The sequence below is a fragment of the Diceros bicornis genome, chromosome 13 (genome assembly GCF_020826845.1).
Source record: "Diceros bicornis minor isolate mBicDic1 chromosome 13, mDicBic1.mat.cur, whole genome shotgun sequence".
NCBI classification, from domain to species: Eukaryota; Metazoa; Chordata; class Mammalia; order Perissodactyla; family Rhinocerotidae; genus Diceros; species Diceros bicornis.
In genome coordinates this window covers 42214695-42227935 of record NC_080752.1, presented here as the reverse complement: position 1 = coordinate 42227935, position 13241 = coordinate 42214695, and the positions used below count along the sequence as shown (strand labels likewise).

Below are 13241 nucleotides of genomic sequence, written 5' to 3'. Positions count from 1 at the left end.
TTATTTTATTGAGGTCATATTGGTTTATAACATGGTATAATTTCAGGTGTACATTATTGTATATCAGTTTCTGTATAGACTGCATCATGCTCACCACCAATAGTCTAGTTTTTATCCATCACCATACATATGCACCCCTTTACCCCTTTTGCCCACCCCCCAACCCCCTTCCCCTCTGGTAACCACTAATCTGTTCTCTTTATCCATGTGTTTGTTAATCTTCCACATATGAGTGAAATCATACGGTGTTTGTCTTTCTCTGTCTGGCTTAGTTCGCTTAACATAATACCCTCAAAGTCCATCCATGTTGTTGCAAATGGCACGATTTTGTCTATTTTTATGGCTGAGTAGTATTCCATTGTATATGTATACCACACCTTCTTTATCCATTCATCAGTTGATGGGCACTTCCCATCAATTGTGGGTGGCTTCCACGTCTTGACTATCATGAGTAATGCTGCAGTGAACATAGGAGTGCATAGATCTCTTTGTATTGTTGATTTCATGTTCTTTGGATAAATACCCAGTAGTGGGACAGCTGGATCGTATGGTATTTCTATTTTTAATTTTTTGAGAAATCTCCGTACTATTTTCCATAGTGGCTGCACCAGTTTGCATTCCCACCAGAAGTGTATGAGGATTCTCTTTTCTCCACGTCCTCTCTAACACTTATTTCTCATCTTGTTAATTATAGCCATTCTGATGGGTGTGAGGTGATATCTCATTGTAGTTTTGATTTGCATTTCCCTAAGAATTAGTGCTGTTGAACATCTTTTCATGTGCCTGTTGGCCATCTGTATATCTTCTTTGGAAAAATGTCAGTTTATATCCTCTGCCCATTTTTTGATCGGGTTGTTTGTTTTTTTTGTTGTTGAGTTATATGAGTTCTTTATATATTTTGACAATTAACCCCATGTCTGATATATGATTTGCAAATATTTTCTCCCAGTTAGTGGGTTGTCTTTTTGTTTTGTTTATGGTTTCCTTTGCCTTGCAGAAGCTTTTTAGTCTGATGTAGTCCCATTTGTTTATTTTTTCTTTTGTTTCCCTTGCCTGAGTAGACACGGTATTCCAAAAAATGCTGCTAAGACCGATGTCAAAGAGTGTACTGCCTATGTTTTCTTGAGGAGTTTGATGGTTTCAGGTCTTACACTCAAGTCTTTAATCTGTTTTTAGTTAATTTTTGTGTATGGGGTGAGATAATGGTCTACTTTCATTCTTTTGCATGTGGCTGTCCAGTTTTCCCAACACCATGCATTGAATCTATAGATTGCTTTAGGTAATAAGGACATTTTAACTATGTTTATTCTTCCGGTCTTTCCATTTCTTGGAATGGAGTGGAATGTCTTTCTATTTCTTTATGTCATCTTCAATTTCTTTCAGTAATGTCTTATAGTTTTCAGTGTATAGGTCTTTCACCTCCTTGGTTAAGTTTATTCCTAGATATTTTATTCTTTTTGTTGCGATTGTAAATGGGATTGTATTCTTGACTTTTCTTTCTGCTAGTTCATTATCAGTATATAGAAATGCATCTGATTTTTGTCAGTTGATTTTGTACCCTGCGACTTTGCTGTAGTTGTTGATTATTTCTAATAGTTTTCTGGTGGATTCTTTAGGGTTTTCTATATATATAATCATGTCTTCTGCAAACAACGAGAGTTTTACTTCTTCCTTTCCAATTTGGATACCTTTTATTTCTTTTTCTTGCCTAATTGCTCTGGCCAAATCCTCGAGTACTATGTTGAATATGAGTGGTGAGAGTAGGCATCCTTGTCTAGTTCCTGTTCTCAGAGTGATGGCTGTCAGTTTTTCACCGTTAAGTATGATGTTGGCTGTGGGTTTGTCATATAGGGCCTTTGTTATGTGGAGGTACTTTCCTTCTATACCCATTTTATTGAGAGTTTTTATCATGAATGGATGTTGGATCTTGTCAAATGCTTTCTCTGCATCTATTGAAATGATCGTGTGATTTTTATTCCTCATTTTGTTAATGGGGTGTATCACATTGATTGATTTGCGGGTGTTGAACCATCCCTGCATCCCTGGTATAAATCCCACTTGATCATGGTGTATGATCCTTTTAATGTATTGCTTTATTCGATTTACCAATATTTTGTTGAGGATTTTTGCATCTATGTTCATCAGCGATATTGACCTGTAATATTCCTTCTTTGTGTTGTCCTTGTCTTATTTTGGTATCAGGGTAATGTTGGCCTCACAGAATGAGTTAGGAAGCGTTCCGTCTTCTTCAATTTTTTGGAATAGTTTGAGAAGGGATGGGTATTAAATCTTTGAATGTTTGGTAGAATTCTCCAGAGAAGCCATCTGGTCCTGGACTTTTGCTTTTGGGGAGGTTTTTGATTACTGTTTCAATCTCTTTACTTGTGATTGGTCTATTCAGATTCTCTATTTCTTCTTGATTCAGTTTTGGGAGGTTGTATGAGTCTAAGAATTTATCCATTTCTTCTAGGTTATCCAATTTGTTGGCATATAGTTTTTCATAGTATTTTCTTATTATTATTACTATTACTATTATTATTATTATTTTGGTGAGGAAGATTCAACCAGAGCTAACATCTGTTGCCAATCTTCCTCTTTTCTTGCCTGAGGAAGATTAGCCCTGAGCTAACATCTGTGCCAATATTCCTCTATTTTCTATGTGGGTTGCCACCTCAGCATGGCTGATGGGTGGTGTAGGTCCACGCCTGGGATCCGAACCCGTGAACCTGGGCCACAGAAGTGGAGGGTGCAAACTTAACCACTATGCCACAGGACCAGCCCCCATAGTATTCTCTTATAATCTTTTGTATTTCTGTGGTATCTGTTGTAATTTCTCCTCTTTAATTTTTAATTTTATTTATTTGAGCCTTTTCTCTTTTTTTCTTAGTGAGTCTGGCTAAAGGTTTGTCAATTTTGTTTATCTTCTCAAAGAACCAGCTCTTAGTTTCGTTAATCCTTTCTTTTGTTTTTTTAGTCTCTATTTCATTTATTTCTGCTCTAGTTTTTATTATTTCCCTCCTCCTGCTGACTTTGGGCTTTGTTTGTTCTTCTTTTTCTAGTTCTGTTAGGTGTAGTTTAAGATTACTTATTGGAGATTTTTCTTCTTTGTTGAGGCAGGCCTGTTTTGCTATAAATTTCCCTCTTAGCACTGCTTTTGCTACATCCCATAAGAGTTGGTATGTTGTGTTTTCATTTTCATTTGTCTCCAGGTATTTTTTTGATTTCTCCATTGATCCAATGGTTGTTCAGTAGCATGTCTCCCCATATTTGTGACTTTCCCAGCCTTTTTCTTATAGTTGATTTCTAGTTTCATAGCATTGTGGTCAGAAAAGATGCTTGATATGATTTCAATCTTCTTAAATTTATTGAGGCTTGCCTTGTTTCCCAACATGTGTTCTGTCTTTGAGAATGTTCCATGTGCACTTGAGAAGAATATGTATTCTGCTGTTTTTGGATGAAATGTTCTATATATATCTATTAAGTCCATCTAGTCTGGTATTTCATTTCAGGCCACTGTTTCCTTGTTGACTTTCTGTCTGGATGATCTATCCATTGATGTAAGTGGGGTGTTGAGGTCCCCTACTATTATTGTGTTGCTTTCAATTTCTCCCTTTCAGTCTGTTAACAGTTGCTTTATGTACTTTGGTGCTCCTGTGTTAAGTGCATATATATTCATGAGTGTTATGTCTTCTTGGTGGAATGTCCCTTTTATTGTTATATACTGCCCCTCTGTGTCTCTCATTGTCTTTTTTATCTTGAAGTCTGCTTTGTCTGATACAAGTATGGCAATGCCTACTTTCTTTTGCTTGCCATTTGCTTGGAGTATCATCTTCCATCCCTTCACTCTGCACCTATGTTTGTCTTTAGAGCTGAGATGTGTTTCCTGGAGGCAGCATATTGTTGGGTCTTGTTTTTTAATCCATCCAGCCACTCTGTGTCTTTTGACTGGAGAATTCAATCCATTTACATTTAGAGTGATTATTGATATATGAGGGCTTAATACTGCCATTTTATCTCTTGTTTTCTGGTTGTTCTAAATTTCCACTGTTTCTTTTCCCTTGTATTTCTGACTGCCATTTCACTTTTGTGGTTTTCTGTAATGGTTTCTCTTTATTTAGGACTTGTGGCTCTGCTCTGATTTTTTTGTTTACTGATTACTGTGAGGTTTGTGTAAAAGATCTCATAGATGAGATAGTCCATTTTCTGATAGCCTCTTAACTCCATTAGCCTAAGCAGGTTTCCTCCCTTTCCTCTTCTCCTTCTCAGTTATTGTTGTCACAAATTGTTCTTTTCTGTGTTGTGAGTTTGTGACTAAATTGAAGTGTTTATGTTAATTTTGATGCTTTCCTTCCCTTTGTCTTTTATGTTGTAATTAAGTGTTTACTAACCTATTCTGATATAGAGCTGCAATTTTCTGATGCAATCTGTCCATTTATCTTCTTGCTCAAGGTTTTATAAACCTTTTTAGTTTCAGATGGAAACTGAACTTTCAATGTTTCTTGTAAGGCAGACCTAGTGGCAATGAACTCCCTCAGCTTTTGTTTATCTGGGAAAGCATTATTTCTCCATCATATCTGAAGGATAGTTTCACTGGATAGAGTATTCTTGGCTGAAAGTTTTTGTCTTTCAGTATTTTGAATATATCCTTTCATTCTCTCCTCGTCTATAATATTTCTGCTGAGAAATCCGCTGAAAGCCTGATAGGGGTTCCTTTGTAGGTTACTTTCTTCTGCCTTGCTGCCCTTAATATTTTTCTTTGTCATTGACTTTTGCCAGTTTTAATATTATTTGCTTTGGAGAAGGTCATTTTGCATTGATGTAATTAAGAGTTCTATTGGCTTCATGTACTTGTAAGTCCAGTTCCTTCCCCAGGTTTGGGAAGTTCTCAGCTATTATTTCTTTGAACAAGCTCTCTGCTCCTTTCTCCCTCTGGAATACCTATAATCCTTATGTTGCTTTTCCTAATTGAGTCAGATAGTTCTTGAAGAATTTCTTCATTTTTTAAAAATCTTAGTTCTCTCTCCTCCTCCACCTGAAGCATTTCTGTATTTCTATCCTCTAAATCACTATTCTGTGATTAATTCTGTCCTCTATAATGTCAGCTCTATTTATTATGGATTCTAGATTATTTTTTATCTCATTAATTGTCTCCTTCATATCCAGAATTTCTGTTTTGTTTTTTTTCTTAGAGTTTCAATCTGTTTGGTGAAGTATTCCTTCTGCTCATTAATTTTATTCCTGATCTCATTGAACTGTCTGTCTGAGTTTTCTTGTAACTTCTTGAGTTTCTTTATGACAACTATTTTGAATTCTCTGTCATTTAGATTGTAAATTTCAGTGACTTCAGGATTGGTTTCTGGAGACTTGTCATTTTCCTTCTGCTCTGAAGTGTCAATGTAGTTCTTCATGGTGTTTGATGAAGCGATCCTTTGCCAGTGCATTTCTAGTAGTATTAGGTCACAGATCCCACCCACCACTGCTAGCATTGGGGGGCAGCAGCTGTATTTTCTGATCCCACCCCACCTGCTGGAAGTTGTGCTGGTAGGGCTGCTCTACATTTGCTTGTTGGCTGCAGCTGCTTGGCAGGTCACGTGCACATGCAGGTGGGGCCTCTGTGCTCTGCCCACCAGACTGCTGTGCTCGGCATGGGACTGGCTGAGCTGCTGCGCTAGGCAGGAGGGGAGGGGCACTTTCTTTTGTGCACCAGCTGGCTCTGCACTCACAGGCAATTTGGCTGACCTGCTGTTCTTGGTGGGGGCTTCTTCGTGGGGGATGAGCCGTGCCACTCAATGGGGAGCATTCCCATGGGTGGGGCCACCACGGCACGGTGGGCGCTCCCGAGGCCTGGGCTACCACTCCAAAAGCATTAGCACACAGGCTGGGCTGCCCTTGCCTCCTCTCACAGTCGTGCCAGCCGCTGTGTGAGGACCCACTACCTAGATCACTGCCGCCAGGGAGGGGGAGGGGCCCACTCACCTACTTCCACTGCTTCCCGGGGATCCAGTCCTCCCACCTTCAGATGTATGGCTGCGTGGATTTCTCAGACATCCTATTGTGCTGTGTAGGGAATCCTCTGTTGGTTAATGAATGTCTGTTTAGTTGTAATTTAGAGGGGAGAGACAAAGGGAACAACTCACTCCACCAGGATACCGACCTCACTCCCCTAATTATGCTTTGTAGTTAGTTAAATATTTACAATGTTCCTGTCTTAGTCAGATTGGGCTGCTATAACAAAATACTGTACACTGTCTGGCTTAAACAACAGGAATTTATTTTCTTGAAGTTCTGGAGGCTGGCAAGTCCAAAATCAAGGTGCTGGTCAATGGAGCACCCTGGTGAATGCTCTCTTCCTTGTTGGCAGACGGCTGCCTTCTTGCTGTGTCCTCACATGATGGAGAGAGAGCTCCCATCTCTTTTTCCTATAAGGACACTAATCCCAACATGGGGGCTCCACCTTCATGACCTCATTTAAATCTAATTACCTCCCAAAGGCCGTCATATTTGAAGTTAGGGGTTCAACATATGAATTTTGGGGAGACACAAACATTCAGTCCATAGCAGTTCCCAAGTCAAGACTTAAAAACAATAGCTTCCAGGGGTCGGCCCGGTGGTGCACCAGTTAAGTGCACGCGCTCTGCTATGGTGGCCCTGGGTTCACAGGTTCGGATCCTGGGCACACACCAACGCACCGCTTGTTAAGCTGTGCTGTGGCAGTGTTCCATATAAAGTAGAGGAAGATGGGCACAGATGTTAGCCCAGGGCTAATCTTCCTCAAGAAAAAAGGGGGAGGATTGGCATCAGATGTTAGCTCAGGGCTAGTGCTTCTCACAAAAAAAGAACAAAAAAACAAAACAAACAACCAATAGCTTCCATCTCTATCTCTGCTACCTTTTTCCCTCCCTCCCCTGATAGGTAATCTTTTTTTTTTTTTTTTTTTTTTTTTGGTGTTTGCTTTATTTTCCCGTTATTTCTCACATGTAAATTTACATATAACTATAGAAGCCAAATATATTTTGTTTCTCTCCTCCCCCATTTTCTTACACAAAGAGCATACTACAACCTGGTGAATATACTAAACCACTGAATTATACACTTTAAAAGAGTGAATTTTATGGTATGTGAATTATATCTAAATTTTAAAAAAAGGAAGCATACTATAAACACTGTTATGCACCTTGTTTTTTTACTTAACAGGTTGGATATCACTTTATATCCCCTTAAGATCTCCTTTTTACTGCCATATTATATTCTAGATTCTTAGTTTACTCAACCAGCCCCCTGTTGATGGACTTTTGGGCTGCTTCCACTCTTTACCGTTGCAGACAGTGCTGTAATGAGGAGGCTTGTGCATGTGTTGTTTCATGTTTTTGAAGGGTGTCCTTGGGATGGATTCCAAGAAATGGATTGCTGAGTAATTGCACATAGAGTTTTGCTTGATATTGCCAAATTTCCCTCCATAGAGGCAGTAGGATTTCATTCAGTCATTACTTAAGTCTGACCTCAGTCCCTACTGCTGTAGTGCCTATTCATCCTTGACCTCCCCTGGATTAGGGGGGGTCACAATCAAGTCTACATCCACTCTGCTGTATCTCAGGGGGACTCAGGGGGCAGGCTGAGGACAGGGCAGGCTCAAATACCCACTCACATCCCCGCCACTCTTCCTCTTCCCCAGCTGGATCCTGTTTGATGAGAAGAACTTTGACGGTGACCAGCACATTCTCTCCGAGGGCGAGTTCCCCACTCTCACGGCCATGGGCTGCCAAGCCTCCGCAGTCCTGGGCTCTCTCCAAAAGGTACCCCTGGTGAGTCCCCCTGTCCAGTTCCAGGCAACCCCTGAGGAAGGGGGTGCTGCTGGGGGGAGTCATGGGCACAGCCTCTTCTCGCTGCTGAGTGGGCTGCTGGGGCTTGAGTCAAGTCTTCTTCAGAACCACCCCGGGTCCCCTTGACCCCAGGGCTTCAAAGCCAGTTCAACTTATTAGAGATTTATTGAGCACCTGCTGAGACAGGTCCTGGGGACGCTGAAATAAATCAGACACAGCCCTGCCTTCAGGGAACCCATGGTCACGTTGACATAACGACTACAATGCAGGGTGCTGTGTCCAGACACAGAAGTGGCACAGGAACAGGAGGGACTAGTGTTCAGGGATGGACTGGGGGCAGAGTGGAGGCCAGGCAGTGGAGTTGCTGCTTCAGGAAGCCAGAATGAATGATAATGTCTTGGACCGGGGAAGAGATGGAGAGAAGTGACACGGGCCATATTAAGGAGCTAGAGTCTGTAGGACTGGTGACTGGGTGGGTGGGCCAGCAGCGGCGGGGCAAGCAGAACAGCAGTTGTATACTGAGCACATACCATGCTCCAGGCCATGTTTGAGAGGCTCCCCATGTACTAAGGCGTTTAATCCTCACCATCACCCTCTGAGGTTTGTTGCTATCATCATCTCCCTCTTCCAGATGTGAAAACTGAGGCACAGAGAGGTCATGCAACTTGCTCCAGGTCATGCAGCTGGTAACAGGCAGAACCAGGTTCTCCCTAAGGCAGCCCAGCTCCTGAGTCCAAGCTCTTTACGACTACACATGGGGCTCTGAAGGCAGATAGACCTGGTTCTGAAGCTCCACTTTAGGGCCTCGAGCAAGTGGTTTAATCTTCTCCAGCCTCAGTTTCCCTTCTGTTAAGTGGGGATAATAATAGCACCTACCTTATAGTGTTGTTGGGAAGTTATGAGATTGGTAAAACACCCAGCACAGAATCTGGCATGTAGTAAGCCCTGAATGTATGAGAACTGCTATAATGACCCGTGTTATTATTATTACTATTCTTAGAAGTGGCATTTCCCGGGAGAAGGTTGGAGGAGACAATGGGGGGCCCAGTCTGGCACATGCTGCATGTGAGAATCTGGGGGACACCCAGCTGGCAGTGTCCAGAAGTCAGGGGCCCTGTGGGGTGGAGCTCAGGAGGGCAGAGGGCCTGAAATGCCAATCTTGGAGTTGGGGTGTCTGGAATTGGGGGGCTGAGTCTGGGGCTCTCATGGCCTCACCCCCTGTTTATGCCCCCGGGCCCCCAGCACTTTTCGGAGCCCTCCATCTTCCTGTATGGACTGGAGTGCTTTGAGGGGAAGGAGATGGAACTCAGCCGGGAGGTGCGGAGCCTGCAGGCCGAGGGCTTCAACAACCACGTGCTGTCCGTGCGGATCAAGGGGGGCGTGTGAGTGTGCTGTGGGGAGTACAGGGGCTGGGGGCTGCTGGTGAGTGAGGGCTGGGTCTCTGGCCTCTCCCCCTCCCCGCTTCTACCCTGCTCCCCTCCCAGCCGGGAGGGAGGAGAAGTGCAGACTGAGGAGGCTCGCTGGTTCTCAGGGCTTGGACCCCAGCCCTGGGGGCCTCTCCAGGACCCTCCTCTGCCCTGCACACCCAAAACCTACTTCCCAGCCTCCCTCTCCCCCCGGGGACCCTAATCCCAGACAGAGAAGTCCCAGCATGAGTGAAAAGGAGGTGGAGAACGTTCTGCCGTCCGTGCCTCCTCCTTCACCTGTCGGCCTGTCTGTCTTCCTCTCTGTCTCTGGCGCTTGCTGGGTACAGCTGGGTGCTTTGTGAGCACAGCGACTTCCGGGGCCGCCAGTGGCTGGTGAGCAGCTGCGAGATCACCAACTGGCTGACCTACAGTGGGACCCAGAGGGTGGGTTCCCTCTACCCCATCAAGCAGGTGGGTAGCGTGTCAGGTTGAGCGTGTCTATGCCGGCCTGTCTGGTTGTGTGTCTGTGTGTTTCCCAAACTCAGCATTTGTGTACTTTTGTCACAGTTTTTGCCACATCTCATTCCTCTTGAACCATTAATACTTAATGGTTAATAATTAACTACTTAAGATTTTTCTTTAAATCAACTCACCTTTTTGGCTTTATCCTTATCCTAAGGAATAACCCTAAATCATGAGTTTGATGTGTATATATGATTTTTCTTTAATAGACATTATAATAAATATATTACCATTAAATTTTTAACAATAAGTTTATCCACATAGGACTGAAATTTATCTCACGTACCACCCACCAGTAGTAAGCACGCCTCACTTTGGGGAACACTGTGTCCATACGTGTGATTCTGTATGTCTGTGAGTGCATGTCTGGATATGTGTCCCATTTATGTACATGTGCATAGGTGGAGGCATGGCCATGGGGTCTGTGTGTGTGTGCGGACGCGCTTGTGCCCATGACATCATCTGTATCCAAGCGTCTGTGTACTCTGGAGGTGATCTGTGGTTGTGTGTGTGGACACATCTGTGAGAGTGTGTTTGTGACTACACGTGCCTGCATTTGTGACACTGTTGAGAGTATGTGTGTCTTTGTATGAGGATATTTGTATGGTCCCTATATTCACAGACTTTTCTAACATCATTGCTAGAAGAAATCTTGGAGATTCTCTCCCACCCTAACATTTTACAGATGGGGAAATAAAGGCCTAGAGAAGTGGACAAGGATTTGTTCTGCAATCTTGGGCAAGTACTGTACCTCCATGGACCTCAGTTTCCTCATCTTTAAAATGGGGATAATATAGATGATGGAGTTGTTTTGAGGACTGAAGATAAATAATGTGTGTAAAGCTGTTAGAATAGTGCTTGACTGGGTAAGCACTGAACAAACATTAGCTGGGTGATTCTTATTACTATTATTACCATCAGCGTTATCCAAGACCTCCTCTGATTTGTGGCAGAGCCTGGTCTGATGTCTGACAGTTCAGTGTCGCCCTGCCGTGGCCCCTCTTCAGCATGAGTGTGTGTGTGCATGTCTGTATTCCTACATGCATCCATCCTCTTAGCAAACATAGGTCCCTGGCACAGAGATGGCTGGGGGGACCTGTGCATCGGTTAGGATGTGTGTGTTTGCATGGCTGCGTGTATCCATGTGTTTGTCTGCTGCGAACTTCTGTGCAACCATGTGGACCTTGGATGTATCTGCCGGTGTGTCCCTCTGCACGTGTCTGTGGGTATCTCTATGGACCTGAAACGGTGTGGGTGTGGGTGTGTGCTATGTATGTGCCTTTGGTATACGTGAGTGAAAGAAGGGTGACTTAGAGCAGGGCTGAGGAAGGTTTACGGGCAGGAAGGAGGGCCAGGCAGGAGCATTGCTGCCCAGGGACCCCTGACTCTCAGCTCCCCCCACTCACCAGCGCCGGGCATATTTCCGCCTCTGGAATGCGGCCCTGGGGGGATTCCTGGCAGTGCCAGACCACGTGGAGGACATGAAGGCGGGCCGCGTGGTGGTCTCCAAGCCCCAGGCCGGAGGCAGCTGCATCTGGTACTACGAGGATGGGCTGCTGAAGAACCAGGTACCAGTTTGGGAGCTGGGACAGGGACACCAGGGCCTCAGGCACTCGCAGGCCTAGTCAGGAATGGGACCCATCCTTGGGCCAGAGAAACAGAGAGATATACATAGACGCCAGGACCCTGGGGAGGTGGAGAATGCACCCTGGGCAATTCAGGCTCTCCTCTGGGCCTCAGTCCCCCATCTGTAAAATGAGAACGTTGAACCAGATGCTCGTAAGGGACCTCCCAGCTCTGAGACTGTGACTGAGCTTGGATCCTATTAATGATAGATTCACTCCACAAACATTTCCTCAGCACCTGCTATGTGCCAGGCCCTGTCCTAGGTGCTGGGAATACAGCAGTGAAAAGACAGAAACGCCCCCTGCCCTCCTGAAGCTTACGTTCTAGTGGGGAGAGACAGAAACAACTTCAATGAGTAAAATGGCACCTGCAATGAGGAAAAGTGCAAGAGAGGAAAAATAAATGAAGAAAGGAGAATAGGGGGTGTCAGCAGCTCTGACAAGGGGGCTCTTCCTGTGAGGGTGACATTTGAGGCAGGCAACCATGCAGATGTCTGAGGGAAGAGTGTTCCAGGCAGAGGGAACAGCAAGTGCAAAGGCCCTGAGGTGGGAACAAGCCTGGAATTTTCTAGGACTAGCAAGGCCGCATGAGTGGCTGGAGTGAAGTGATTGAGGGAAGAAGTGGCAAGAGATGAGGTCAGAAAGGCTAAGGGGGTGTAGGTCTTTGTAGGCCATTGAAGGGGTTTTGTCTTTTACTTGCAATGAGAGGGAACATTGGCTCTCTGCCAGGCGCTGTGTTAAGCCCTTCATGTGAATGCCGTGTGTAATCCTCAGAGGGCACTATGGGGCAGGTCCTATTATACTCCCCAGTTTATAGGTAAGGAAACCAGAGCACAGAGAAGTTAAGTAACTGGCTAAAAGTCACACAGTAAGTAAGTGTGTGGAGGCTTCTCTGATGCTAAAGCCTGTGCTTTGGGAGACAGTCATGAAAGTCTTCCTGGAGGAGCTAATATTTTTCCAGCCCATTTATGGTTTCTCCCACTGAACCCTCACAACAACCAGCACTCAGAGATTCCCACCCCCAAGGAAACCAAAGCTCAGAAGGATTAAGAGATTTGCCCAGGGTCACAATCCCTAAGAGCCAAGATTCCAAGCTGGGTGGGTAGAGGGTGTCTTGGGTTTGGGGGAGTCCCGCAGAAACAGTGCCTAATGACCTCCTGGGACTTCAGGTGGCCCCCACCATGAGCCTGCAGGTGATTGGGCCCCCCAGCCCAGGTTCCAAGGTGGTGCTGTGGGCTGAGAGCCGCCTGCCCCGCCAGACATGGAGCATCAGTGAATCGGGCCACATCTGCAGCCAGATGTTCGACGGCCAGATCCTAGATGTGAAGGGTAAGGTGGGGGTGTGTGTGGGAGAAGGCACCTGAGGGGGCTGAGGGCAGTGGAGTCCCCAGCTCTCTCTAACCATCTCCCCATCTCTTACCCCCTCCCCCAGGTGGCTGGGGCTACGACAGGGACCACGTGGTGCTGTGGGAGCTGGCCAATGACAGGGAGTCCCAGATCTGGACGGTCCATGTGCTTTGAAGCCCCACCCTTCCCCCCAGCCCTGGAGCCGTTCTCTGGGATGACATTTTTATAGGTTTTTTTGTTGTAACATAAGCTGTTTTCTAATATGCTCCCAGGTATCCTCGTCTCTGTGCACCTGGATATTTGGAGGTGGGGGTGAGGATTTATTCACTTGCCTTCTTCCCCTGACACTCAGACTGGCTTCTTCCCTCCCAGCTCCAGTTCTGGGGCTCAGATGTAAGGCCTGCCTCTGCCACCAGAGGGAGCCCTGGGGCCAGACTAGCTGGTGACGGGGGTCTCTTATGCTGTCGCCTCAAATGATGTGTTCTAAGAGCCTGCTCCAAGCCAGGTCTGGCACTGGGCTG

The 13241-nt window shown here is 45.2% G+C and overlaps 1 protein-coding gene across 1 annotated transcript in view; it reads left to right on the top strand.

Annotated features, from left to right (window-relative positions):
* Positions 1-12986, top strand: part of CRYBG2 (crystallin beta-gamma domain containing 2) — a 32280-nt gene extending 19294 nt beyond the window's left edge. The window contains exons 16-21 of the mRNA XM_058553308.1: positions 7673-7802; positions 9063-9202; positions 9574-9697; positions 11158-11316; positions 12543-12702; positions 12806-12986. Coding sequence (XP_058409291.1) covers positions 7673-7802; positions 9063-9202; positions 9574-9697; positions 11158-11316; positions 12543-12702; positions 12806-12894 — 802 coding nt within the window. The 3' untranslated portion in view covers positions 12895-12986. The remainder of the gene's footprint in view (positions 1-7672; positions 7803-9062; positions 9203-9573; positions 9698-11157; positions 11317-12542; positions 12703-12805) is intronic.
* Positions 12987-13241: the final 255 nt, after the last annotated feature.